This window comes from Globicephala melas, chromosome 19, assembly GCF_963455315.2.
Source record: "Globicephala melas chromosome 19, mGloMel1.2, whole genome shotgun sequence".
Classification (NCBI taxonomy): Eukaryota; Metazoa; Chordata; class Mammalia; order Artiodactyla; family Delphinidae; genus Globicephala; species Globicephala melas.
Genome location: NC_083332.1, coordinates 11,484,730 through 11,509,558, shown reverse-complemented (window position 1 = coordinate 11,509,558; position 24,829 = coordinate 11,484,730). Strand labels below are relative to the sequence as shown.

The 24,829-nt window shown below is 56.5% G+C and overlaps 2 protein-coding genes across 5 annotated transcripts in view; one reads left to right on the top strand and one right to left on the bottom strand.

Annotated features, from left to right (window-relative positions):
- Window positions 1-1,119: 1,119 nt before the first annotated feature.
- Window positions 1,120-13,765, bottom strand: ZNF574 (zinc finger protein 574). 3 transcript variants are annotated; one of them, XM_060288419.2, is made up of 2 exons: window positions 13,478-13,765; window positions 1,120-4,072 (listed from the first exon to the last, which is right to left on the bottom strand). In XM_060288419.2, exons 1-2 carry the CDS (start codon window positions 13,680-13,682, stop codon window positions 1,365-1,367), a joined length of 2,913 nt encoding a protein of 970 aa, XP_060144402.1. In that variant the 5' UTR covers window positions 13,683-13,765; the 3' UTR covers window positions 1,120-1,364. The 3 variants fall into 3 exon arrangements, with proteins under 3 accessions (XP_060144402.1, XP_030729960.1, XP_030729961.1); XM_030874100.2 differs by lacking the exon at window positions 13,478-13,765 and adding an exon at window positions 6,488-6,627; XM_030874101.2 differs by lacking the exon at window positions 13,478-13,765 and adding an exon at window positions 4,967-5,107.
- GRIK5 (glutamate ionotropic receptor kainate type subunit 5) overlaps window positions 12,144-24,829 on the top strand; it is a 52,049-nt gene continuing 39,363 nt past the window's right edge. Inside the window, exons 1-6 of one of the 2 annotated variants that reach the window (XM_060288417.1) lie at window positions 12,144-13,214; window positions 16,721-16,848; window positions 17,155-17,319; window positions 19,651-19,748; window positions 19,846-20,011; window positions 22,686-22,864. In XM_060288417.1, the coding sequence (XP_060144400.1) occupies window positions 16,770-16,848; window positions 17,155-17,319; window positions 19,651-19,748; window positions 19,846-20,011; window positions 22,686-22,864 (687 nt within the window). In that variant the 5' untranslated portion in view covers window positions 12,144-13,214; window positions 16,721-16,769. The remainder of the gene's footprint in view (window positions 13,215-16,720; window positions 16,849-17,154; window positions 17,320-19,650; window positions 19,749-19,845; window positions 20,012-22,685; window positions 22,865-24,829) is intronic. The other variant, XM_060288418.1, reaches the window with a different exon arrangement.

Here is a 24,829-nt window from a genome sequence, read left to right as displayed (position 1 = left end):
AGGATTGCTGAAGGGAGTCGAGAGTAATGGAGAGGCTGAGTGGGCTGCTCTCAGGCCTCCCTTTCCCCTCGTTTCAATGCAAACAGCTTCCCTTTACCTCTCATTTACTAGGGTTCCGATAAGAATTCTAAAAAGACTACAGTAACCTTGGGGGGGGTATTTTTCTTGGAGTGTGGCTCTTAAGAGAAAAGACTAGCATAGGAGCTGAGCATTTCCACCAGTCACACATTCACCGTATCCTCTCTCCACTGCCCTCCCCCAAGTATGGAGAAGGCAGAAGAGTGTAGAGGAATGCGTCCAGGTGATTAAACCAAATCAAACTACACTGAAATTCAAGCTCTGCCCTATCTGGTTTGAATGACCTTGGGCAAGTCACTTCACTGCTTTTGACTTCAGACTCCTTTCCTACAAAACATTCTCTTCACGGGATCAGTGTGAAGATCATTCCCAAAAATGTAGGAAAATACTTGAGACAAATTGGGCATTCAAACATCAGTCAGCTACCCCAACCACCCCTCTCCCCACAACCAACATCCGTGGGCTGAGCCAGAGGCCAACTCCAGGTGGGTGTCAGAGCACCTCCCCTTGTGAGGCTTCCTACCCCCAGAGACTGTTACTCAGAATCTTCTCCAATCCCACAGCTGGATCGTGTCCCAGAAGCCACCTCCTCTACTGCCCCGGAGATCGTGCCCTTCCGAGACCTGTGTTCGCCTTCAGGGATGCATAGTGAGAAAATCAGATGGCCTTGGAGGAGAAGGCTCACGTCAGGCCAGAGAGAAGGGGACAGGGGTGGTGAGAACCTGAAGATTTTCCTAAATGTTCCTGCCACCAGCAGAAACAGCTTCAGGCTTTTCTATGGGGCTGTGGGGACCTCTAGTGGCAAGAGAACCATGCTGGCCCCATCTACTACCACAGTGAAGTCCCTGCTCCCTGAAAGCCATGCCCATGGACTCTAGGTCCTCCTTAGTTTCCGTTTACTGAGCTCCACTACTTGCCAGGCCCTGTTCTAGGCACTGGGAATGCAGCCATGAAAAGTCAGACCCAAGAACCTGGGGCTCACAGCTCCCAAATTCCACCACCCCACACGGCCAGGCCAAACAAAAGCACATAAATGTCCAACTCAGTCTTTATTGACCATTTCACCTTGGGGCCAACAGGTGTGTGTGGGGGCGGGGGCACCTTTATGCACGTCAAGGACCCTAGAGCACCCCCCTCAGAAGAAAGAATAAATCCAGTTACAGAACTTACATGGCAGTTGAGAGGGGTGGAAAAGGGGCACAGTATGTACAGAGACTTAAGGGGATGGTAGAGAAAGCTCTTCAGCAAGAGGGCATGGTGGTGCTGAAGAGGGACATGAGGCAGGGTCAGCCACTGATCTGGACCCCCTCAGCCTCAGCCAGAGGGTAGATCTCAATGGCCTCCACCAGGGGCAGGGCTTCCACTGCAGTCTCCATCACAGCCAGGCCGACGGCAGCCTCTGCCTCTGCCAGCTGCTGCCGCACAGCTGCCTGATGCTGCTGCTGGTGGGTCTTGCGGTGCTTCCATAGGTTGGAGAAGGAGCGGTAGCTCTTGCCACAATCGGGGCAGGAGTAGGGCCGCTCACCCGTGTGAATGCGGCGATGTTCTGCCAGGCGCATGGAGATGGCAAAGGCTTTACCACACACTTCACAGGCGAACGGCCGCTCCCCTGTGTGCAGGCGGCGGTGGTCCTTCAGGTGGGTACTCTGACGGAAGGCCTTGCCACAGTCTGGACACGGGTATGGCCGCTCGCCTGTGTGGATGCGCCGGTGTACCTGCAGTGACGTTTCCGTGCTGAACAGCTTCTTGCACTCGCTGCACTCCAGGCCACGGCGTCGGGCAGGGGCCGCAGGGGCTGCAGGTGCCATGCCTCCAAGGGTCGTTGGGGAGGCCACTGGTGTGCGAGCAGCCCGTGGGGCCCGAGGGGCCGGAGGCTCCTTAGCGAGGACCTCCCCAGGCCCAGCAGCTGCGTGGGCTGCCTCGTGGGCCTGCAGCCGAGCAGCTGAGCCCACTTTCTTGCCACAGGTGCCACACTCGAAGCGCCGCGGGGCCTGGGCAGCGGCAGCTGCACAGCGGTGCTCATGCAGCCGCAGCGAGGAAGGGAAGGCAGCACCACAGGACGAGCAGCGGTGGGGCTGGCGCCCGGCATGGGCCACAAGCTGGTGAACCTCCAGCAGCCGTCGCAGCAAGAAGGAGCGGGGGCACTCGCGACACTTGTAGGGGTACTCGCCCGTGTGGTGGTAGCGGTGCATGAGCAGGCGGTAGGGGCGGTGAAAACGCACTCCGCACTCCTGGCAGCGGTAGGGGAAGTGCTGGGCATGCACCAGGCGGTGCTGCCTCAGGGTGGAGCTCTGTGTGAAAGCCTTGCCGCAGTCCCCACACCGGTAGGGCCGCTCCCCTGTGTGTGTGAGCCGGTGGCGGGCCAGGTTGGCGGGTGAGTTGAAAGGCTTGGAGCAGTCTGGGCAGGGGAAGGGCCGTTCACCTGTGTGTGTGCGCAGGTGGTTACGCACGTGAGACTTCTTCTTGAACATCTTGCCGCAGATGCTACACTTATGGCGCCGTTCCAGCCGGTGCACAAAACGCTGGTGCCGTGTCAGTTGCAACGCCTTGCCAAATTCACGGCTGCACAGGAGGCAGCGGTAGGTGCCTGGGGCAGCAGGCCCTGCTGGGCTCTCCTCAGCAGCGGGGGGCTCCGGGGCCTCTGGCTCTCCAGTCTCTGCTGGGGCTGGCTCAGGGAAGCCAATGACAGGCTCCTCCGGTGGGACTGGTGTTGTGGGCAGAGGGACACCCCCAACCCCATGGGTACGCCGGTGATAAAGGAACTTGGTGAGGTTGACAAAGGTCTTTCCACATGGACACGAATGCAGAGGATTTGGGGTGTGGGCTCGCCGGTGGGCCAGGAGGAGGGCCTCTGTGCCAAAGGCCAGGCCACAGTCCACACACAGGAAATGAGACTCGCTGCTGTGGTCTCCGAGGTGCTGGTCCAGACTGGAAGGGCTGGGGAAGACACGACTGCACAGGGGGCACTTAAAGACACCCTCCCGGTGACTCCGCAGGTGCTGCTGCAGCTGGTGAGGTGAGAGAAAGAGCTGGTCACAGGCTGAGCAGAAGAGCTCCTGGGTGGCTGCCCCGCCTGGCTCTCCACTGTTGTTCCTCCGTGCCCTGCGCCCCCGGCGATCGCGTCCAATGGCTTCACCGTTGCGCAGCTCATAACTGTGGTCAGAGGATGGCAGTGGGTCAGGCTGAGACACAGGCACCTCTGCAGGTGATGGGGTCAGAGTCTCCTGCTGCAAGGCAGGTTCCTCAGACTCTGGGGCGGGAGCCGGGAAGTGGGTGGCCTGATGCTCCAGGAAGTCGCCTGGCAGCTGGAAGAGCTGCGAGCACTCAGAACACTTGTAGAGGAGCAGCTCCACCTCAGTCACCACCTCGGTGGTGGCAGCGGCAGAGGGGACAGCTGCCCCTTCCCCACCTTCTTCCGCCTTGCGGTATGAGTGCTCCACAGCCACGCGGGCCTGGCCCACGGGGGACCCCAGGACAACTGGGGACCCCAGGACAACTGGAGCCGGAGGCTTGGTGGGAGTGGCCCTGAGGTGCGTCTGCCGGTGGTTCAGCCAGAGCTCCTGGCTGGCAAAGAGAGCCTTGCAATCCACACACTCATAGTGGATGGTACTGGCGCTCAGGGGGGGTGCCTTGGGTGGTGGCTCAGCTGGCGCTGCCTCCTGGGGCGCCATCATCTTCAGGTGCAGCTCCTGGTGCTCCAGGAGCTGGCTGGGTGACATCAGCAGCTGCCCACACTCCAGGCACTGGTACTGGCTCTCCTGCACTAGGGTCTGATAGAGGCCCGTGCCAGAAGCTGCCTCTGTGGCCACAGTGACTCCAGGGTCGGCCACACCCACCAGCTCAAAGTGCTGCTGGGGCACGTGGGAGTTCTGATGCATGAGCACCTCCTCCAGGGATCCATACAGCTGGTTGCACTCAGAGCAGACATAGCGGTGCTCAATGTATAAGACTGTCTCCTCTGACTCCTCAGTCATGACGGCGGCAAGACCCTGGGCTGGGAGAAGTGGGGACAAATTGTATCTAAGCCACTGCTTCCTCAGTCCTTCCCAGGGAAAATTCTTTCCCTTTATCATTTCCCTACCAAAATCCTAGATCAATTTCCCCATCTAACTTCTTGCTTCCATATTTCCACTCCCTAACAATCCTTCCTCTCCTGAACACACAAGAGCACCAAGCACAAAACCTTCCCCGCAGTCCGTTCCCAGTGGATCTGTCCAAATCTCACCTCTGCATCAACTAGCATTAAACTCCACCTACCAGATCCTTGCAACCTGTCCAATCTCTCATTCTCATGCCTCACAGCTGGCCCAAAGCCCCAACCCATCACACAGGACCCTCTCCAGTCAGATTTCCTTCCACTGACTCTTCTTACCAACATACTACCCCATCCCTACCCCCAACTGCCGGGGAGAGTCCTCACACAGGCCCAAACCACCCACTGTTCAGAGCTTCACTCCTCCTCTGCTCCCACCCCCAGGTTCTCTATCTCTTTTTACACTGACCACTCAAACTGCCCCAGGGCCCTGCCACTTTCAGCACCCTCTCATGATGCAACCCTCCTTTGTACACAGCTTGTCACCCGCTAACTTTCTCCCTTTGATGCCCAGGTTCCTCACATCAATAAACTTTTCTCACATTGGCCTAACCCATCTCCACACGCAGACCTTTTCCAAACCTTAACCACTTCCCCGTGATCCCCAGATCCCCCTCTTCAAATTATTTAACTCCCTCTACAAATCAAGGCCCTCTCCCACAACCCTAAGGGCCTATCCAGGACACCCAAACCCATCTTCACAAAAGCCTAATCCTTTCTTCACATTCAGACCCTTCCCACCACCCTAACTCATGTTTCCAGGGCACCCAGACACCCTTCACATTAATCACCTACCTCTTCTGTGCACTGAGACATCATCTACAATTCTCTCTGGGGTACCCAGACCCCCTCTTCATACTGATTTAAACCCTCCTTCTTTATGGACAACCACCCTAGACCATTCAGGGATTCCCAGAACCTCTCTTCACATATTCTTCTTTGCAAAAAAGACCCCTCCCACCCTAACCCATTCTTGGGATACCCAGACCCCTCTTCTTTACAAAAAGACCCACCCTCACCCTAACCCATTCTAGGGACAGACTCCCGCCACCTCACATTATTAGCCTAACCTTTTCTTCTTTGCAAAAAGACCCCCTTCCTCCCCACCCCAACCCATTCTAGGGATGCCCAGACACCATTCTTCGTATCAACCTAAACCCCTCTTATTTGCAAAAAGACCCAACCCCACCCTAACCCATTCCAGGGATGCTCAGACCCCCTCTTCATATCAAAATTCCTCTTTTCCACAAAAAGATCCCACACATACTCCATTACAATCCAAGGATATACAGACTATACTTCATAATGGCTTAAACTCCTTTCCCACATACCCCTCCCACTGTCCAAATCTCATTAAGAATACCGTGAAACCCCCTCTTAGGCAAAACCCCTCCTACCACCACCCTAACCCTGATAGATAGCCAGACCCCTCTTCCTCACACCCAGGGCCCTCTGACCATCCTACTACCCTGCGGCTACCCAGACCTCCCCAGCTTAACACACAGATCTCTCTCACCACCCTAACTCCCTCCAGGGATCCCCAATTCCTACTCTTCACCTTGACCTAATTCCTAGTACTTTTCAGAAAGACCATTTCTCCTCAAGTTATTCTAGGGATACCCAGACGCCAGTTTCACTTAACATAACATAAAACATAACCCTTCTTTGCACAGAGACCCCTCTCAACCCATTCCAAGGGTACCCAACGCGCCCCCCCCCACTGTGGTTTAACTCTTCACATTAATGTAACCCCATTCTTCACACCGGGACCTCTCCCTCAGCTCTAAATCTCCCCTCTAGGCACATCCATTTCCTGATATCTTTTCACACCAAGACCCCTCTCATTGGCCTAACTCTCCAGGAATAACTAGAGTTTCTCTTTACGGTAACTTAACCACCTCTGTTCTCACGGCCTAAACCCCTCCCTGGGCACCCTACTGCCCTCTAACCGTCCACCCTCCTTCGGTCCTGGACTGTCCCAGCGCCCAGCCCTTTGCCGCCGTACTCCCAGGAGCCTTGGAGACCCTCCCGGGGGCAGCTCTAACTCCTCCCTTACCACCCAGGTCCCTGCCAGCCCCCAGCCCAAGCCCCGTCCCTCCTCGCCCTTCCCAGGACTCTGGCCCCTTTCCCACCCGCCACCCCGGCCCGGGCCCCGCCCAGCTTCCCGCGCGCCCCGCGGGCCGTTGGTACCGCTCCGCCCTCATCTCCCGGCGCGCGCCCCCCTCCGGCCCTCAGTGCGCAGGCGAGGTGACGAGTGGAGACCGCGGGGGGAGGGTGGGGAGCCCGGCCGGCCTTCACACGCCCGCCCGCACTTACCCGCCTCAGCCGTCTCGCACCCCCCGGGCCCGGGCCCGGGCCGCAGCTCCCCTCGCGCGGCCACCCTAGCGCTACGCCCTCTCTAGCTCCCGCCGTCTCCTCTCGACTGCTCCGCAGCCTCGCTCTCGCCCCCAATCACCCTCAGGAACGCCCCTCCCACCTTCCTCGTCGGCCGCCGCGCCGATGGCGAATGAGCCCAATCATCGCCCGTCTGGCCCCTGCCGTTCTGCCAATCGACGCTCACGTCTCCGAGCCCTGGGCCAATAATATGTGACGTTTGGATCCCCCGCAGCGCCCAACCAATCCTCCAGCGACGTTCTCTCACCGGCCGGCCCCCGGGTTGATAGTGCCCGCCCCCTTACGCCCCCTGAAGGATGTTCCTCCTCCACCTCCTCAGCGATTCCGTTTGAAGGCTCTAGAGGGGAGGACAGCGCGGTGACGTCAGACGGCGGAGCGCTGCTTCGGGCGCCATGTTGGGGTTGCCGGTCGGGAGGTCCCTCGGGGTCGAGGGGTAATTGTGGGGGAAATTGAGGTACCCGACACTCGGAGGGCGGAGGCGGGGGACTCGAGGCGCAGGAATTCCAGAGGAAAGAAAGGAGAGAGTGAAGCACAGTCAGCGCGAAGGGGAGACGGGAAACTATAGCACCAATTGCAGGGAGAGAAAAAGGGGAAATCAAGGCTCCAGACTCACTTCATTAGAAAGAAGGGAATAGGGACTTCCCTGGTGGCGCAGTGGTTAAGAATCTGCCGGCCAATGCAGGGGACACAGGTACGAGCCCTGGACGGGGAACGTCCCACATTGTCGCCGAGCAACTAAACCCATGCGCCACAACTACCGAGCCTGCGCTGTAGAGCCCGTGAGCCACAACTACTGAAGCCCGGGCGCCTAGAGCCTGTGCTCTACAACAAGGGAAGCCACTGCAATGAGAAGCCCGGGCACCGCAACGAAGAGTAGCCCCCGCTCTCTGCAACTAGAGAAAGCCCGGGAGCGGCAACAACACCACCACCAACATAGCCAAAAATTAATTAATTAATTTTTTAAAAAAGAGGAATAAAGGCAGCAAGAAGGAAGGGAAGAAAAACCGAGGGACTCTTGAGGGAGGGGGAGAAGAAATGTCGGAGGAAAAACAAGGAGAGAAGGAATCTGAGGGAACAATGAAAACCTGAAGCATAAGGGAGGAAATGGGAAATGGAGGAGAAAACATAAAATCGGGGACGGGCAGTTTCATTTGTTTTCTATTCGTGATTATTTAATAACCGGCTACGATATGCCAGGTCAAGGTTAATCTTTGTAGGGATAGAGAAGGAACAAGAAAAGTCTGTGCCCTCGTGGAGTTTACATTTTAGTGAGGGTAGAAAATACCAGGTACAAAAATAAATGTAGACAGCCAGTGACAGTGTTGTAAAGAAAATACAGCAGGTAGGCAGAGGGTGTGGAATGAACTTGGGTGGGCCTCTCTCGGAGGTCACTGAGGAATGACAGGAAGGAGCTAGCCAGTAAACTACTGATGGAAAGTATCCAGATGGATCATCATTTTTCCCCAAGCTCCCCTCAACCCAGGCCCTGGTCCAAGAGAATCTCAAAGGAAACCAAGTCCAGGACAGTGTCTCTTTATTATCAAGGCTTTCAGAGCCAGGACAGACAGGACAGAGGAAGTTGCAATGGGGATCTCGAGGGCCCCTTCTCTCCCTGCCATGGTACCCACAGGCTTCCTCTAGCCAAGGGCAGAGGTCTGAATCCCTGCCTATTGGGAAACCTAGTCCCTGCCCCATCTCCCTTACTCAAGTGTCACTAAGGTCTCAGGCCAATCCCGACCCCAGGGCTGAGCCAGTGGGTGTGACAGTGCCCAGTCCTCAGACAGCTCAGGCAGTTTCATTTGAAGAAACAGGAAATGTCGGGGGTAGATGACCTGAAGGACAACCAGGGTGAGAACCTGAAGAAAGTGACCCTGTAATGTCTGGATTATATTCTCCTTTCTTCTAGGGTGCCCCCCTTCCAGGCTGATGCCCCCAAAGCTCAGGGAAGCTGGAGTACCTATATGTTCAAGGAGCTCTGGCCACTCCTACTCAACGTCCCCTTCTGGCCCTCAGAGCCTTGGGAGCAAGTTGCCCCAGCACTGTTATGTTTCCAGTGCTACTTCCCAAGGACAGGAGCTGCAAGAGATTCACTTGTTCTAACTGCCCCCCCCCCCCGTTTCTCAGATGAGTAAACTGAGTCTAGAGGAATTGGTCATTTACTTTCCTAAGGCCAAAAAGCTCCTAGGGGACCCCAAACACTGAGTCAGACCTAGGTCTGACTCTTCAGCCACTCTTGCTATGTCCTTCAATTGGATTCTAACTGGGTATCCTAACTTTCTACTAGATTAAACTCTAACTCCAGACCCATGTAATTAAACCAGGCTGCCTGGATTGGAATCCTGGCCCTGCCACTTCTTAGCTGTTGTCTTGGGCAAGTCAACTCCTCTGTGCCTCAGTTTCCTCACTTGCAGGATAATAGCCCCTGTCTTGTGTGGTTGTGAGGCACAGAGTAAAAGCTATGTAAGAGTTAAGTGCTGGGGGGGGTGCGGAGAAAAGGGAACCCTCCTACACTGTTGGTGGGAATGTAAATTGGTGTAGCCACTATGGAAAACAGTATGGAGGTTCCTCAAAAAACTAAAAATAGAGTTGCTTTATGATCCAGCAATCCCACTCCTGGGCATATATCCAGACAGAACTATAATTTGGAAATATACACGCACCCCTATGTTCATAGCAACACTATGTACAGTAGCCAAGACATGGGAGCAACCTAAATGTCCATCAACAGATGAATGAATAAAGAAGATGTGGTATATATACAATGGAATAGTACTCAGCCACGAAGAAGAATGAAATAATGCCATGTGCAGCAACACGGATGGACCTTGAGATTATCGTACTACGTGAAGTAAGTCAGAAAGAGAAAGCCAAATACCATATGATATCACTCATATGTGGAATCTAAAATACGACACAAATGAAGATACCTACGAAACAGACTCACTGGTATAGACAACAGACTTGTGGTTGCCAAGGAGGTGAGGTGGAGGAGGGAAGGATTGAGAGTTTGGGATTAGCAGATGAAAACTATTATATGTATGATGGATTAAACAACAAAGTGCAAAACAACAACAGCAACAACAAAGTACTACCATATAGCACAGGGAACTATACTCAATATCCTGTGATAAACCATAATGAAAAAGAATATATATGTATAACTGAATCACTTTGCTGTACAACAGAAATTAACACGTAAATCGACTATACTTCAGTAAGATTTTTTTAATTAAAAAAACTTTTTAATCTATGTAAGAGGTTTTTTGTTTTTTTTTTTTGTGACCTCTCACGTTGCAGAGCACAGGCTTTGGACGCACAGGCTCAGTGGCCATGGCTCACGGGCCCAGCCGCTCCGCGGCATGTGGGATCTTCCCGGATCGGGGCACGAACCCGTGTCCCCTGCATCGGCGGGCAGACTCTCAACCACTGCGCCACCAGGGAAACCCAAGAGTTATTTTTATTAGGATCTCAAGGAGCCTAGTAATAATAGCTAATGTGTCTTGAGTGTGTTATGACTTGCTAAGTATTATGCTCAGTGCTTTCCATGCATCATACAGTTTAATCCTCTCAATAACCCTGGGAGGGAGGAACTATTGCTCTCACTTTGCAAAGAAACTGAGGCTCAGAGAAATTAAATAAATTGTCCATCATTAGGAAGAGACAGAGCCAGGATTGTAACCCAGGAGTTGACTCCAAGGTCTATACTCTTGGCTCCCAGGCTCTACTGCCTGACAGGTGGGACGTCCAGTGTGGCATGCTAAATGGATGAATGCAATAAGTAAAGGAAAGAAGTTGGTGGTAACCAGTGAGCTCTAAGGCTAGTAATCTGGATTTGCCCTCAGGATGAAATCACCAGGGGCAGGAACCAGATAACCTGGAAGCTAGACTCAGCCTTTGACAGGCTCCACGCCCTGGGGCAGAGTCTCACTCCTGTCCACTTGCAAATGGAAGGGTCAGGCTTGATCTATCAGGCCCCTTTCTGCTGCGACCTTCTGCTTGTATTTCCCAATTTATCTGGATTGACTAGGTCCCTTCACTTCAGATGATACAGGAGTAACCTGAGGCCTGCGTCAGTTTTTCTGGAGATGGTGGCACAGGACTAGGACTTCTGGGACAGGTTCAATCTAGGATAGGCATTCTACGCTGGGGTCCCTGCATAAGCAAAGGCCTAGAGGCCAGGGCGAGTCTGCGCTTTCAGAGCGAGCTGGAGCTGAGGGTGGGTGTTGGGGGCCCCTTAAGTAGGGCGAGGAGGTATATGTAAAGTCGGTGGGCCTTCAGGGTCAGATGTATATGTCAGAAGCATGTGGGGGATGCAGGGGGCCTCCCATGCCAGGCCGATGTGAGAGTTGCCACGTGCAGAGTGTATGCGCGCGAGGCATGCGGTCACGTGTGCTGGGGGCTGCACGTGAGTGTCTCAGTGTCTCCTCCCCATCACGAGCATTGGGGGTGGTGGTGAGTCATGGACTCAGCCTTCAGCGCCAACTGTCATGTTCCTTCCCCCAAAATTTCACCCCCCACCCAGCCATGCACCACCCACCCCCACTCCAAGATCTGTATCTCTGCTTCTCTCTTCCATCCCCCTGCCCTGCTCAGCTCTCTCCAAGAGGGAGGGAGTCTTCCACTTCTGCTGGCTCTGCCCTCCAGCTCCCTGCCCTTTCCCACTGACTATGCTTGGGTGAATCTTCTCCCACCCACTCAGGTCCCCAGGATTTCTTTCTGCATGATGGAGAATTCTCATACTCACCACCCATCCCTTCACCTCCATGGGGACTATTTCTATTTATGGGGGCTTCTCCCTTTTCTCCATGGGCCGGCTGCTCCTGCCTCAGTGGGCCTTTTGTGTCCACATTCTGCCTTTGTGGGTTTTCTGGTGTCTGTGGGCCTCCCTCCATTTCCGTGACCCTCTCCCACTTTTCTTGGCCCTCCTCCTTGTCTCTGTAATATGCATCCTTGTTCCAGTGTCTGTGGTTCTCTCCTCCTGTCCATGGTCTTCTCCTGTCACTATGGACCACTCCCCATGCCTGAGGAGTGCTTTCTGTTCCTGTGGGCCTCTCTCCATCTTCCTGGGGGCTCTCTGAGTCCATGAGCTGCCCCCTGTCCCCATCTTCATGGGGGGCTCTCTGAGTCCACGAACTGCCCTTGTCTCCGAGGTCCTTAGCTTGTCTCTGTGGTCTGCTCCCTGGTCTAGATGACCCTTTCTTTGCTCTGGGCTTTTCCCTGTCCTTGTCCTTGTGGGGTTTGCGGACCTTGGTCCACCTCTGTGGCTCTTGATGGCTGTCTTGCTGTTTCTCTGCATTTTTCTTCATCTCTGTAGCCCTCTCCCCCAGCTCCATGGCCTTCTCCCCAGGTCTCCCTGCCTCTCAGCTGTGTCTCTGTGGACTCCTGTGCCCAAGGGCTGCCTGGGCAGGGCGGTGGCATGGTGTGGTGGAGGAGGTGGCGGCGGGTGGGCCCTCTGTCCAATGCAGCGCCTTCCCCTCATCAGCATTCTCCTCTCCGGGGGCTCCCCAGCTCGGACCAATACGGGCTCCCCCTCCCCTGACTCCCATCGCTCCATCTCTCTCTCTCTCTCTCTCTCTGACTGCCTGCCTCCCTCCTGCCCACCCTCCTCCCCGTCTCCCTCCCTCCCTCTCTCCTTCCCTCCCTCCCTCATCTCTCTCCCCCCCGCCCCCCTGCGCTCCAGGACCCAGCGCGGGCGGCAGGCGGGCAGGCAGGCGGCGGCCTCGGAGGGGAGAAGGAGAAGTGGTGGTGGTGGCCGTGGCTGCGGTGGCAACCAGCAGCAGGAAGGCAGGCCCAGCTGGGGACCCGGAGCCGGCGGCTGCTTCTCACAGGGAACCAGGGGTCCATGGCCAGGCCCTCCTGCTGAGGCCCTGCGCTGGGTGCCCCCGGGACACCCCCCCTCCTCCTTCTCCCTCTTCCACCTGCTTCTCTCCATCCTCCCCTCCCTCCTCCTCTCCCTCCTCCCTATCTCTCCACCTCTCGGGCCCTCTCATCACTCTTTGGGTCTCCCAGCACCCCGTCCTCCCCAGGCCCTCCACTCCTCTGCCTCTCCCCGCCCCCAGCATGCTTTCCCGTGGGGGCTGAGGGCTTGAGGTCCACAGGCCCTAGCCTCTTCCAGGGCAGGGCCGGGGCTCCAGGGGGGAGGGGGGAAGGGGTGGCCCCCTCCCCCCCACCAAGCCCTCCCCTCCCCCACTTCTCCCGATGGCCAGCTTCCTTGTCTCCACCCAGTCCTCGCCCCCCGTGGCCCCCCCAGGCCGGCCTGGCTAGGGGAGGGGGCGGGGGCCCTTGCCTGGGCCGGCTTCCCCCTCCCCCGGCTCTGCCTGTGCCCCCTCCCTTTCGTTTTCACCTTCCTCCCTCCTTCCCCTCCATTTGCTCCTTCCCCCTCTCCTCTCTCCCCTTCCCTCCTCCATTTTCTCCTTTCCCCTTCCTCCCCTCCCCGGCCCGCCCTCTCCTCTTCCACCTGTCCTTCCTCCCTGCGCCCCGGGAGCACCCCCATTTTGGGTTAGTTGGGGGCCACTGCCGGAGGTGGGGGAGGGGGCCCTCTGGACTGCCCTCTCCCCCCGCCCCAGCCACACCGCCCAGCGTCAGAGCATCTCCTCCTTGTCGTTCCTCGGGCCTCGAGGGAGCCCAGCCCTCCGTCCCACCAGGATCCGTGAGTGTCTGCAGGATGGGGGTTGGGCTGGGGCCGGGCCCGGGTCCTGGAAGGCTGGGCTCACTGCGGCCTGGTGGGGGGCCCCGCATTCCCCTGCTCCCCGGAACGGCAGATACCCTCCCCCACCAAGGGCCTGCCCTGCGCCCTCCATCTCCCAGCCTTCCTTCCCCTTGGCCTTTCCTCACCCCTTCTTCTGGGTACAGAGCTCATCTTGCCTCCCAGCCCCTAGCTGCTGGGCTCCTGAGGGGCTGGCTGGCTCTTACTTGCGGTCTCACTCCCTCTCTGGGACTCCTGGCTGGTCTCCGCCCCTGCTTGCTCCAGCCTCGGCCCCGCGGTGACCGGCTCTGCTCTCTCACTCTGTTTCAGTCTCTCTTCTTTCCTCTGAGCCTCCTCCTCTCTGCCTGCCATGCGTCCCATCCCAGCCGGTCTGTATCTCCTGGAAATGTCTTTCCGTTTTGGAATCTCCATTTCATGTGTCTCTTGGGCCTCGCTCTAGCTCTGTCCAACTTGTTTCTCCTTACTGCTAGCCCAGCCCTTTCTTGGTGTGTCTCTGCTGATCTCTGTCTCCGTCTCCCTCTCCTCCCTCTGTCTCTCGAAACTCCCCTGTCTCTCCTCTCTCTCTTTTGGGAGGATCCCATGCCCCGTCTAGCCCTCTCTGCACTGCCCTCTGTCCCCTGTTTGCTTTGCCTGTGCCTCTGCTCCCCTGTCTGCCTCTCTAACTCTGGGCTCGGAGGCTGTCTTCCTCCTCTTACTTTTCTGCTTTCTTCCCCGGATCCACTCCTCGTCCTGTCTCCTCCATCCCTCACTCCTTTAGCAACTGCCCCCCTCCGTGGTCCACTTTGTTTTTTCTATGGTGATCTCCCCCCCACTCCCATTCTCTCTTCCCACTTCTCCATTCCCCTGCCAGGCCTTTGGTTCCCATTCCTTCCCTCCCTTTGGGGCTTGCAGGCTCTGGGAATGACCGCCCCTTCCAAGGTGCTCTGAGTGATGCACCTCTGTGTGGACCTGCCCCCCTTAGGTGGGTGCTTGTCCTGTCTCCTGCCTGTGCCCCTCCAGGTCACTCACTCTTCCTCCCTCAGTTTCCCTCCCTGACTCTCACTTCTCGTCTCTCCTTGTTTGGGACTCTGTCTATCTTGTGTCTGTCCCACTTGCCCCTTCCTCTTCTCGAGAGAAACTGTGTGGCTCACGTACCTTTTCTCTCTGTCTCTTTCCGACTAGCCCTCCTTCTTTTCAGAGTTTTGCAATTTCTCTTCTCCCCACGGTTCCTGTACCTGTTATTGTTTTGCCTCACCTCATTTGCCCTCTCCCCTTTGTGATATCTCTCACTTGCCCACTTGTCTGTCTTCCTACCCTGGCAGGGCCCTTTCCGCTCACTCAGCTGCTGTGTTTCCATCTTTATCTGGCTTTGCCTAAGTACCTGGGCCTGTGAGACTCGGGCCTGATTCCCTGCCCCTCCTCTCTCACGCTCTCTGTCTTGTCTCTGTCCCCTTTGGTGTCTCACTTGTAGGTGATGTGTGTGTGTCCTTCTCTCTCATTTAGCCCCAGTTACTTACTTTTGGTCTGTCTGTTTTTCTGTCTGTGCCTTCCTGTACCTCTGTATCCATCTGCTGCCCCCAGCCCTGTCCCTGGACTGTGTCTTTCGGCTTCCACCCGTGTCTGCCACCTGTGGGTCCCTGCCCTTCTGGCTCCTGTCTCATTCTCAGTCTTTCTATCTATCCTCTAGTCTCTGCTCCCTGATTTGCCCCCAGAAGCCCCTGGTGTCTCAGGATGACCCCCTCACTCCAGCCTCTCTCCTAGCCCCGCCCTCCACATCCCTCCCCCTGTGAATTCTCCTTCCAGCTTCTCCCTGCTTCCCTTGCTCCTCCACCCTTGACAGGCCTTCACCTTAGATGCCGATTACAGTCCACAGGCCCCAGGCTGTCCAGCAGGCCCCACCAGCCCCAGCCTGTCTTTCCCAGAGGTCCCGAGAGAGAGAGGGATCTGCTCGAGGTCACCTGGGAGTCGGTGGCAGAGCAGGGGCTGAGGGCGGGGTCTCTTGTGGCCCTGGCCTAGGTTTTCTGGCTTCAAGGGATGATCTGAACTTTGCATTGTGCCTCTGTCTCCATTAGCAAGTTTCATTCTACCATCTCCCCAGCTTGAGCCCTCCTTCTGTGGGCATGAGTGGGGTGCGGGGAGCCCCCCAGGCTCACCTCACAGCATTCTAGGCCTCTCAGTAACCCCCTCCCATGGAAACCCAAGTGTCCCTTCCCTTGGGGGCATGGCCGTTGGCCAGGGGGCACCATGCATCTGGCCAAACTCATCCCTGCCCAGTGGTCACCCTGCAGAAGCCCAGGGCACCTGGAGCAGTTGTGGGGAGCAGAGACTCACTGTCTGCCCCTAGTCTTCAGCTCCCTGGTGCTGGGTGCGGGGGCACAGTTTGGGACCCGCTTCTGCAGACATTGCACCCCTTGCCTTACTCAGTCTTCCCATCCAGGTCTCTGGTGGCATCTCCGGTGGGTTTGTGTCCTCTCCATTCTGTCTTCCTGTTCTATTCTGTGTCCCTCCTGTGTCTTGACTTCCCTCTCTTCTGCCTGCCTGCTCTCTTCCTCTCTCTGCCCTGCCCTTTCTCTCTCCATCTCCGTGTCTCACTGTCTTCCTATCTCTTCCCTCTTTCTCTTTCCTAGTCCTGTCCTCATCTTCCTGTAACTCTCCTCTGTTTCTCTCCATTGCTATCCCCATTCTCTTGTCTTCATATCAGCTTTCTGTTCCCTTATATTTTGGCCTATTTTCCCTTTCTCCTTTCCTGAGTCTCTTGGTATCCCTCCCACCTCTGGCCTCTCTTCCTCTTTCTGTCTCTCGGCTTCCCCCCCTTCCCTCTCTTTACCCTTCTTTTTTCCTTTTTTCTTTTTTAGTCCCTTAGGTGCCTCGGGTCTGACTATCTGACTCCATCTGTGTGCCTCCATGTGTCTTTCTCTTCCCAAGTTTCCTAACTCCTGGATACTCTCCCCTCCAGACCCCGGATGTCCAGGCCTCTCTCCCTGTGGGATTGTGGGAACCAGGGACGTCAGGAAGGTGGCAAGTGAGGCCTGGGATGGGGTTGCCTAGCAACCACTGCATCCTCTCCAGCCGGTTTCTGTTGCCTAGTAACAGCTGCCTGCCCAGAGACAGGGGCGGAATTGGGTGGGGGGGTGGCACTTCCTGGTCTCCTCCTGGGGTGGAGATGGTTCCTGGAATTCGCTCTTACCTGAGATCCTTTTCATGCCTGCCTCCCATTTTGGTGGCTCTAGCAGTGTTTCTCCCACTCAGTGCCTGCGTGCTGTGGGCTTCTCCCTGCTAGCGCTCCTCTGATTCTCAGCTCCCCCTACAGCGATGCCTTCAGTCTTGTCAGCTCTAATGAGGGCAGGGCCCTTCAGAGCTCAGCAACAGTGTCCCAGGCTCTGTGGTCACCACCCCATCCAGCAGTCCCCAGAGGGGCTCAGAGGCCCCCATATCAGCAATCTCCCCGTGGGCTGGGGGTCTCCCTGCAGGTGGCGAGTGGGGGCCGCGGCAGCTGCGTCCCCATGAGGAAGGAGGAAGATGCCGGCTGAGCTGCTGCTGCTGCTGATTGTCGCCTTTGCCAGCCCCAGCTGCCAGGTGCTCTCATCACTGCGCATGGGTGAGGCCCTACAGCGCCCCCGCTGGCCCCTGCCTCCTCACAGACCCTCCCGGAGCCCTCCCTGGGGTTCTTTTCTGGGCCTGCCAGCCCCTCAGGACCCAGGGATCTGGGCCTCGGCCCAGCAGCCCCCGGCTCCTTCCTCCTCCGGACCTAGGAGTCCAGATCCCGGCTCCCTCCAACCTCAGATCAGGGAGTCTGGAGCCCTGACCCCACCTCCAGCCTCCCTCAGAGCCAAGGAATCCAGGAGCCCAGCCCTTCCTCCCTCAGGACCCAGGAGTATGGTCCCCAACTCCTGTGTCCCCTCAGCTGCCATCCTGGACGACCAGACAGTGTGTGGCCGCGGTGAACGTCTGGCCCTGGCCCTGGCCCGGGAGCAGATCAACGGGATCATCGAGGTCCCAGCCAAGGCCCGCGTGGAAGTAGACATCTTTGAGCTGCAGCGGGACAGCCAGTACGAGACCACGGACACCAGTGAGCAGGGCCACAGGGGCCGTGGGGTGAGGCAGGGCAGGCTGGTGGCCCTCCGTCTGTTCCTCGGCCCTGGCCACCTCAGCTTGCCGTGTTCTCTTCTAGTTCCATCTGCCCCTTCCTTCCTGTCTGCACTGCCCTCTCCTTCCCAGAGATGGTGCTGCTGGGCCTGGGGCGGTGGGGAGAGCATCAGCCCCCGTGCTGCCCTGGAGGAGCTGAGGGCCTCGTTTGAAAGAGAAGCTTCACAGCTGGCTGGGGACACTTAGCCCCCAGAGCTAAGTAATGAGGGGCCCAGGCAGCGAGGCCAGGGTGCCTCAGGGGCAGGGACAGCGAAGGTGTTCTGGAGAAGACTAAACTGAAGCTGAGCTCTGAAAGATGAGCAGGATATAGAGGGAGAGGTGTTGCTCAAGGTATGCCCCGTGGAACACAACCAGCCCTGTAGTAGGGGTGCCTGAGTCTGTTGAGTACTCACAGACTGAGCAAATGTCCCTTGAACAGACGTGCTGGGGACATTAGACCTTCGGGAGATGCTGCCTTCAAAGGTGTTTTAGACAGGTTCTTTCCTGCAGGCCTTTATCGGAGCCTTTGTTATGTTCATGTGTGTTTCAGATCACTGAGAGGGAGAATGGGGTCCAATGTTTCCTGGACTTTTTTGACTGGTATAGCACAGAACACAATGAGAGACCGGGTTGGAGGGTATGGAGGGAGATGGTATTCCAGGCATGTGCCTGTAGTCTGGAGCTGGGGCAGAGGGGAGGGCTGAGTATTTGGAGCCAAGCAACTCGATGTGGGGTTGCGCCCATCCTGAACACCTGGACTCAGGACGTGTTTGGGGGGATGGTGAGAGACTTCTGGACTGGAGTGGGACTCGGCAGTGGGAGGTGAGGCTGGGCAGGTTGACAGGCCAGCTCGAGGAGGTCTACAGGTCAGGTTGAAAGACGCTACCTTCACCTACAGGCAGTGGGGAGTCGTTGATGGGTTTGGAACAGGGAGCTGGTGAAAGTGGAGTCTGGAAGCTAGATTTGGGTAGCTGGCGAGGAGACTGGTGCGTGCCTGAGTTGACAGCCCTAAAGCAGGACAGGGGAGGAGGGGTCGAAGAGAAGCGGACAGATAGGAGAAAATTTGGGGACAAAAAAGAGACAGGATTTGGTGACTAATTGGCCATTAGGAGGAAGATTGAAGGCAAGGACCATTTCCAGGTATTTGGTGTGTGTAAATGGTGGGACCCTCACCAACATGGAAGACACAGAAGGAATAAGTTTGGAGGAAGGTGAGACGTTTAGTTACGGTGCTCTTAGTTGGATGGCAGAAACCCAACTCAGGCTGCCTTAAGGAAAAAAGAGAACTTATCAGCTCATGTCACTAAAAGGCCTAAAGATTAATTTCAGGCTTGGTTGAATCCAGGTACCCAAATGATATCCCAGGATTGTTTCAGGCAAGGCTTAATACAGGCACTCAAATGATGTTCCAGGAACCTCTGTGTCTTCATCTCTGGGTCCTACTTTCCTCTAAATTGGCTTCATTTTCAGGAAGGCCCTCCCCAGCTGGTGGCAAGATGGCCTCAACTGCTCAAAACTTTACATCTCACCAGTTTAGCAAACCCAGTGATAATTTTAGCAGAGGACCTGGGGAAGGCTCTCAGTGGCCTAGTTTGAGCCTGTCCCCATCTCTGAACCGATCCCTGTGGCCAGCACAATGTGGTTCTTTGATCCTGGGTCAGGTACCAATCAATTCTGGGAACCATGTGATTCCCTCAGGAAAAGTTAGGGTTCTGCCATGGGGATGGGCACTGAACAGGTAAAAACCAAGGCTTCCGTCCACCTCCCAGTCTTGAGATGCACACATGTTTAAGGAGAAAGAAAATGGAAGAAAGAGGAGCGAGGAAATGCAGCAGAGGAATGGTGTTTGGGGTGTAGAGTGTAGAGGGGACCTTGGCTGTGGGTTCAGGGTAGAGGGGGTGTTGGATGCACCTTAGGTTGTGCGTGGTTCAAAAGCTTAAGAGAGACAAAGGCTGAGAAACCAGGCACTGGATTTGCAGCCAGAAGGAGGTCCTTGGTGTATCCTCTTCATTTCTTCCTTTGTCTCTCTCTTGGTCTGAGCCGGCCCTCTGTTGCCATGTCTCCCTGCCTCCCTCTGTCTCGTGCCCCCTCCTTTTGTCTCCTGCGGTGGGCTGGGTCAGGGACTGGGCTTCTGGGTCCCCAGGTGGTGGAGGAGGGTCAGGCAGCTCCATGTGGAGTGTCGGGTTCTCTCCTGGGCCTAGGCAGTTCCCTGAGGGCGGGGACAGAGAGGAGGAAGAGGGTCCCTGAATCTGCGGTCTCTTCCCACCCCTCACAGTGTGTCAGATCCTGCCCAAGGGGGTCGTGTCTGTCCTGGGGCCCTCCTCCAGCCCTGCGTCGGCCTCCACCGTGAGCCATATCTGTGGGGAGAAGGAGGTGAGGTGGGAACGCGGGGTTGGCGGGGGGGCGGTCCCTGGAGGCGAGGGCTGGGGAGGGGGGAGCAGGATGGAAGCAAAGGTCCTTCTCTGTTCAGATCCCCCACGTCAAGGTGGGTCCCGAGGAGATGCCCCGCCTTCAGTACCTTCGCTTCGCGTCTGTCAGCCTGTACCCCAGTAACGAGGACGTCAGCCTGGCGGTCTCCCGGATCCTCAAGTCCTTCAACTACCCTTCGGCCAGCCTCATCTGCGCCAAGGCCGAGTGTGAGGGAGGAGAACTGTTTCTTATTTTATTTTATTTTTTTGGACACGCCGCCCGGCCTGTGGGATCCTAGTTTCCCCGACCGGGGATTGAACCCAGGCCCTTGGCAGTGAGAGTGCAGAGTCCTAACCACCGGACTGCCAGGGAAGTCCCACGAGGGAGGAGAACTGGATGCCTTGTTTTCTATTTCCCCAAACTCCCCTTCCCAAGACATCTAGTCTCCCACAGTCATGAATGCCCCCTGATTTTAAGGCCCGGGGGATCCAGACACAGGCTCTCCTAGTCTCCACCATCCCTTCCCCTTTAGGAACCCAGACCTCTGGTTCCACAGGCCACCCCCTCCCCACCCACTCCTGCCCCTAAAGAGACTCTTTAGTCCGCAGATAGTGACTGAGCACGTGCTCGGAGCAGGGCCCCTGCTAGGTCCCAGTGATTTAGCAGTGAACAACGCTAGGCGTGGTCCCCGGCTTCCCGGAGCTCCGGGGCCACTGGGGGACGCCGTGGTCGAGCAGTTGTGATGCGGAGTGTTGCGAGCTCTCAGGAGTTAAGCGGGGGTGATCCAACCCTAGTCTAGGAGGTTCAGAGCCTGCCTCCCAGAGAAAGGGACCTCTAAGATGGACCTGAAAGGTAGGGAGGAGGTGAGGTGGGAGAGAAGAGAGGGAGTATGTACAAAGCAGAGGGCAGGGCAGGGCAGAGGCGAGGCCCTGGGAGGCTCAGAGATGCTCCCAGCATGGGAGCAATGAAGTAGGACCCGGGAACGGGGCATGATCACTGAGGGCCTTTTGTTTTTTCCTGAAGACGATGGGGGCCATGGAAAGTACCCATACCGGGCAGGGACGAGTGTGTTGCAGGAAGAGCTCTTTGGGCTCTTTGGCTGCAACACAGAGAGCAGACTTGGAGACTCCATGACACGAGATGTGGCATGGAGAGCAGCTAGAGGCGGGGAGGGATGGTCCTGGTTAGGGCTCAGGTGGTGGCATGGGGACGGAGGGGCCAGAATGGATTTGAGGAGAGTTGTGAGGGAAGGGAGAGGGTGGGGTCATGGACGGTGACCAGGTCCTGCCCGAGGAGGAGGGGACAGTCAGTTCAGGGGCACACACTGTGTTTGAGGTGTCTTTGAGACATTCAAGTGGAGACGTCTGGGAGGCTGACGGGCTTGTGGGTGCCGCTGGAGAGAGAGAGGACTGTGCTCAGTCACCTCCAGGAGGGATTCCTCTTTCAAAAGGTATTCACTGCACACCTGCCGTGGTCCAGACATTATTTTTATTTTTTACTTTTTACTTATTTATTTAATTTATTTATTTTTGGCTGTGTTGGGTGTTCGTTGCTGCACGCAGGCTTTCTCTAGTTGCGGCCAACGGGGGTCACTCGTTGCAGTGTGCAGGCTTCTCACTGCAGTGGCTTCTCTTGTTGTGGAGCACGGGCTCTAGGCGCGCGGGCTTCAGTAGTTGTGGCTCGCAGGCTGTAGAGCGCAGGCTCAGTAGTTGTGGCGCATGGGCTTAGTTGCTCTGAGACGTGTGAGATCTTCCTGGACCAGGGCTCGAACCCCTGTCCCCTGCATTGGCAGGTGGATTCTTAACCACTGATCCACCAGCGAAGTCCCCAGACATTGTTCTTGGTATTAGGGATGTGGCAGTGCATGAACCAGGCCCTTGTCAAACCTAATGAGAAGAGCCAGGCAGTGGACATAGAGAAGACGTGGTCTGGTCAGGAGTAGTGAGTCCTGTGGACAAATAGAGGAGGATGATGGGAATTGGGAGAGCTGGAGTAAGGGGGTGCAATTTGAAATAGAATGGTTGGCGTGGACCTCACTGAGGAGGTGATATCTGAGTAAAGATCTGGAGTGTGGGGGTCTGGAGAGGAGCGTTCCAGGCAGAGGGAACAGCCAGCGCAGAGGCCATGGGGCACGTGTGTGTGTGTGACAACAAGGAGGCCGGCGTGGCTGGAGCCAAGCGAGTGGGAGAGGAGGAGATGAGGTCAGGGACATAATGAAGTGAGTCGGCAGATGGAGTAGGGCCTTGCAGACTGTGAGGACTTTGGCCTTCACTCCGAACCAGCGAGAAGCCGTTGGAGGGTTTGGAACAGAGGAGGACACATCTGCGTTACAGCAGCAGTTCTGGCTGCTGTGTAGGGAACAGACTCTCCGGGGGCAGGCGTGGCCGATGTCACAGGCGGGAGATGGCAGTGGCTCGGGCCAGGGCCGTGACGGGGATGCGGTGCCATGGGGTGTGTTTTGAAAGTAGAGCCTGGGTGGATTGGCCGTGGGTGTGAGAGACAGACAGGGGCCAGGCTGCCGTCAAAGGTTCTGGCCTGAGCGCCTGGCCGGCTGGAGTCTGTTCACCACTGTGGTGGTTTGGCGAGGAGAGCAGATTGCGACTATGCACACGTGAAGTGTGCGACGTTTGTCATGCAGCCCGGTGGGGGCAGAAAGGTGGCAGGAGACAGCGATCTGGAGGTCGGGGGAGGTCTCGGTTGAGACTTCAATTTGAGAGGACCTGAGCATCAGGCACCTGGGCCCAGCACCCCAAGAGAGCCAGCTGCACTCCAAACAGCCACCCCACATCCTGGGCGAGCCCTGGTCCTCTCCCAGCTACCCCGTGCCAGAGAGGAGGGAGCGGCTGCCCCAACTCCAGGCACACGGAGGGGCTCTCACCCAGGGCCCCACCCCTCCCTCAGGCCTGCTGCGATTGGAGGAACTGGTGCGCGGCTTCCTCATCTCCAAGGAGACGCTGTCAGTGAGGATGCTGGACGACAGCCGGGACCCCACGCCGCTGCTCAAGGAGATCCGAGATGACAAAGTGTCCACCATCATCATCGACGCCAACGCATCCATTTCCCACCTCATTCTCCGTAAGGTGGGTCCCCACCTGATTTCCCCTCTCTGGTGGGTCCCGTCTCTGATTTCCCTACAGGATCAGGAGCAGAAACATGGGGTGACAGAACAAGTCAACCAAGGCCCATGGGCCTCAGTTATCACGTGGTGGTCTGGAGCCCCGCTTCCTACGTGCAAACGCTAAATAGGAAGTTTTGTCTCTCAGCTCAACTGCTTGCCGGCTACACCCTTGGTTGGACCCTGGACAGTCGCCTTCCCTCTCTGTGCATACCTGCTACCTCAGTGGGGTGCCGTGAGGGTTAATGAGTGAAAGGTGGGGAAGCACTGGGACAGGCCCTGGCCCAGAATAAACGCGGGCATAGTGGGAGCGCCCTGTCATCTTTACTGAGTGCCTCTCCTACTCTGTGTCGAGGTGTTTGCGTGCCTTCTTTAATTTGGCTCTCGGGACTTCCCTGGTGGTCCAGTGGTTAGGGCTCTGCGCTTCCACTGCAGGGGGCCCTGGTCCTCTCCCTGGTCGGGGAACTAGGAGCCCACAATTCGTTCAGTGTGGCCCCCAAAAAACAAAAAAAAACAAGGTAATTTGGCTCTCACTCCAACCTGCAGGGCAGGGCAGGTATGATACCATTTTTTGGATGAAGAAGCAGGGGTTCTGGCGGGGGCGGGGAATGGACTGTCTCAAGGGCACCACCCAGGAAGGGCCAGCACAGGACATTTCCCCATGGGCCCTCCGCATGCCATCCAATGGTGACCCACATTCATTAATCATTCATTGTTCCCTGCTCTTAATTTTTCCTCATAATCGAATGTGTATTATTTATTTTTCTCCAGTTTTTAAAAAATTAAAACCATATATCATTGCCTATCGTAGCTAACAGGAAGAAGTGTGGACAGAATCCACAGGGCTCTTGAGGCTTAGAGAAAAGATTTCGGGTTCTGGAGGCAGACAATGCAGGCCTGGGCCGGGGTCCCAGCCCCTCCTGTGAGAGCCAAGTGACCGGTGGTCACTTTCCTCTCAAGCCTAAATTTTTCTGTCCTGGAATGGGCTGTAACCCATGTGATAACAGCTCCTGCCACACAGGCAATGCAGTCTGGTGCCATTTCATGTTCTAATGATGGTAGCAGGACAGAACTGGGCACTCCTAGCATGGAGACGTCTTCTAACTTTGTTTTCCTTGAGGACTGTGAGAAAGGGGGCTCACAACATGAATCTTGAGATTTATTTATTTTTATTTACTTTTTATTTTTTTTATTTTTTTGGCTGTGCTGCACGGCTTGCGGGATCTTAGTTCCCTGACCAGGGATCAAACCTGTGCCCCCTGCAGTGGAAGCGTGGAGTCCCAACCACTGGACCGCCAGGGAATTCCCGAATCTTGAGATTTAAATTGGCTGCCTTTCATTGCAAAGTGCTTTTTTTTTTTTTTGCGGTATGCGGGCGTTTCACTGTTGTGGCCTCTCCCGCTGCGGAGCACAGGCTCCGGATGTGCAGGCTCAGCGGCCATGGCTCACGGGCCCAGCCGCTCCGCGGCATGTGGGATCTTCCCAGACTGGGGCACGAACCCGCGTCCCCTGCATCAGCAGGTGGACTCTCAACCACTGCGCCACCAGGGAAGCCCTGCAAAGTGCTTTTAAAGATTGCAGGGGGTAGTTTTTCTGACCTGTGACCAGGCTGAGCCTTACAAATTAGCAGCCCAAATTTGGCTTTGGGGCAACCTGGGGGTTAAGGTTAAGGTTAAGGTTGCCCTCCCCCACCCTGTTTCTGAGGTGTCCCTTTGCCTGTCTCCAGAAGGCAGTCTTCTATGTGACCTAAAGAGGGAGGCGGGCACTTGAGGGTGTCATTCTCTCCTCCAACAAAATCTTCTTCCCACCTGGGCCCTAGTCACCCTGCGGGACATGAGCAACCAAGGTCTCCCTCTGCCCCCACTTGTCTCCTTTCCCCTGTCTCTCTCTGTCTCTGGGTGTCTCTTACTGTTCCTTATGGGGTGTCTCC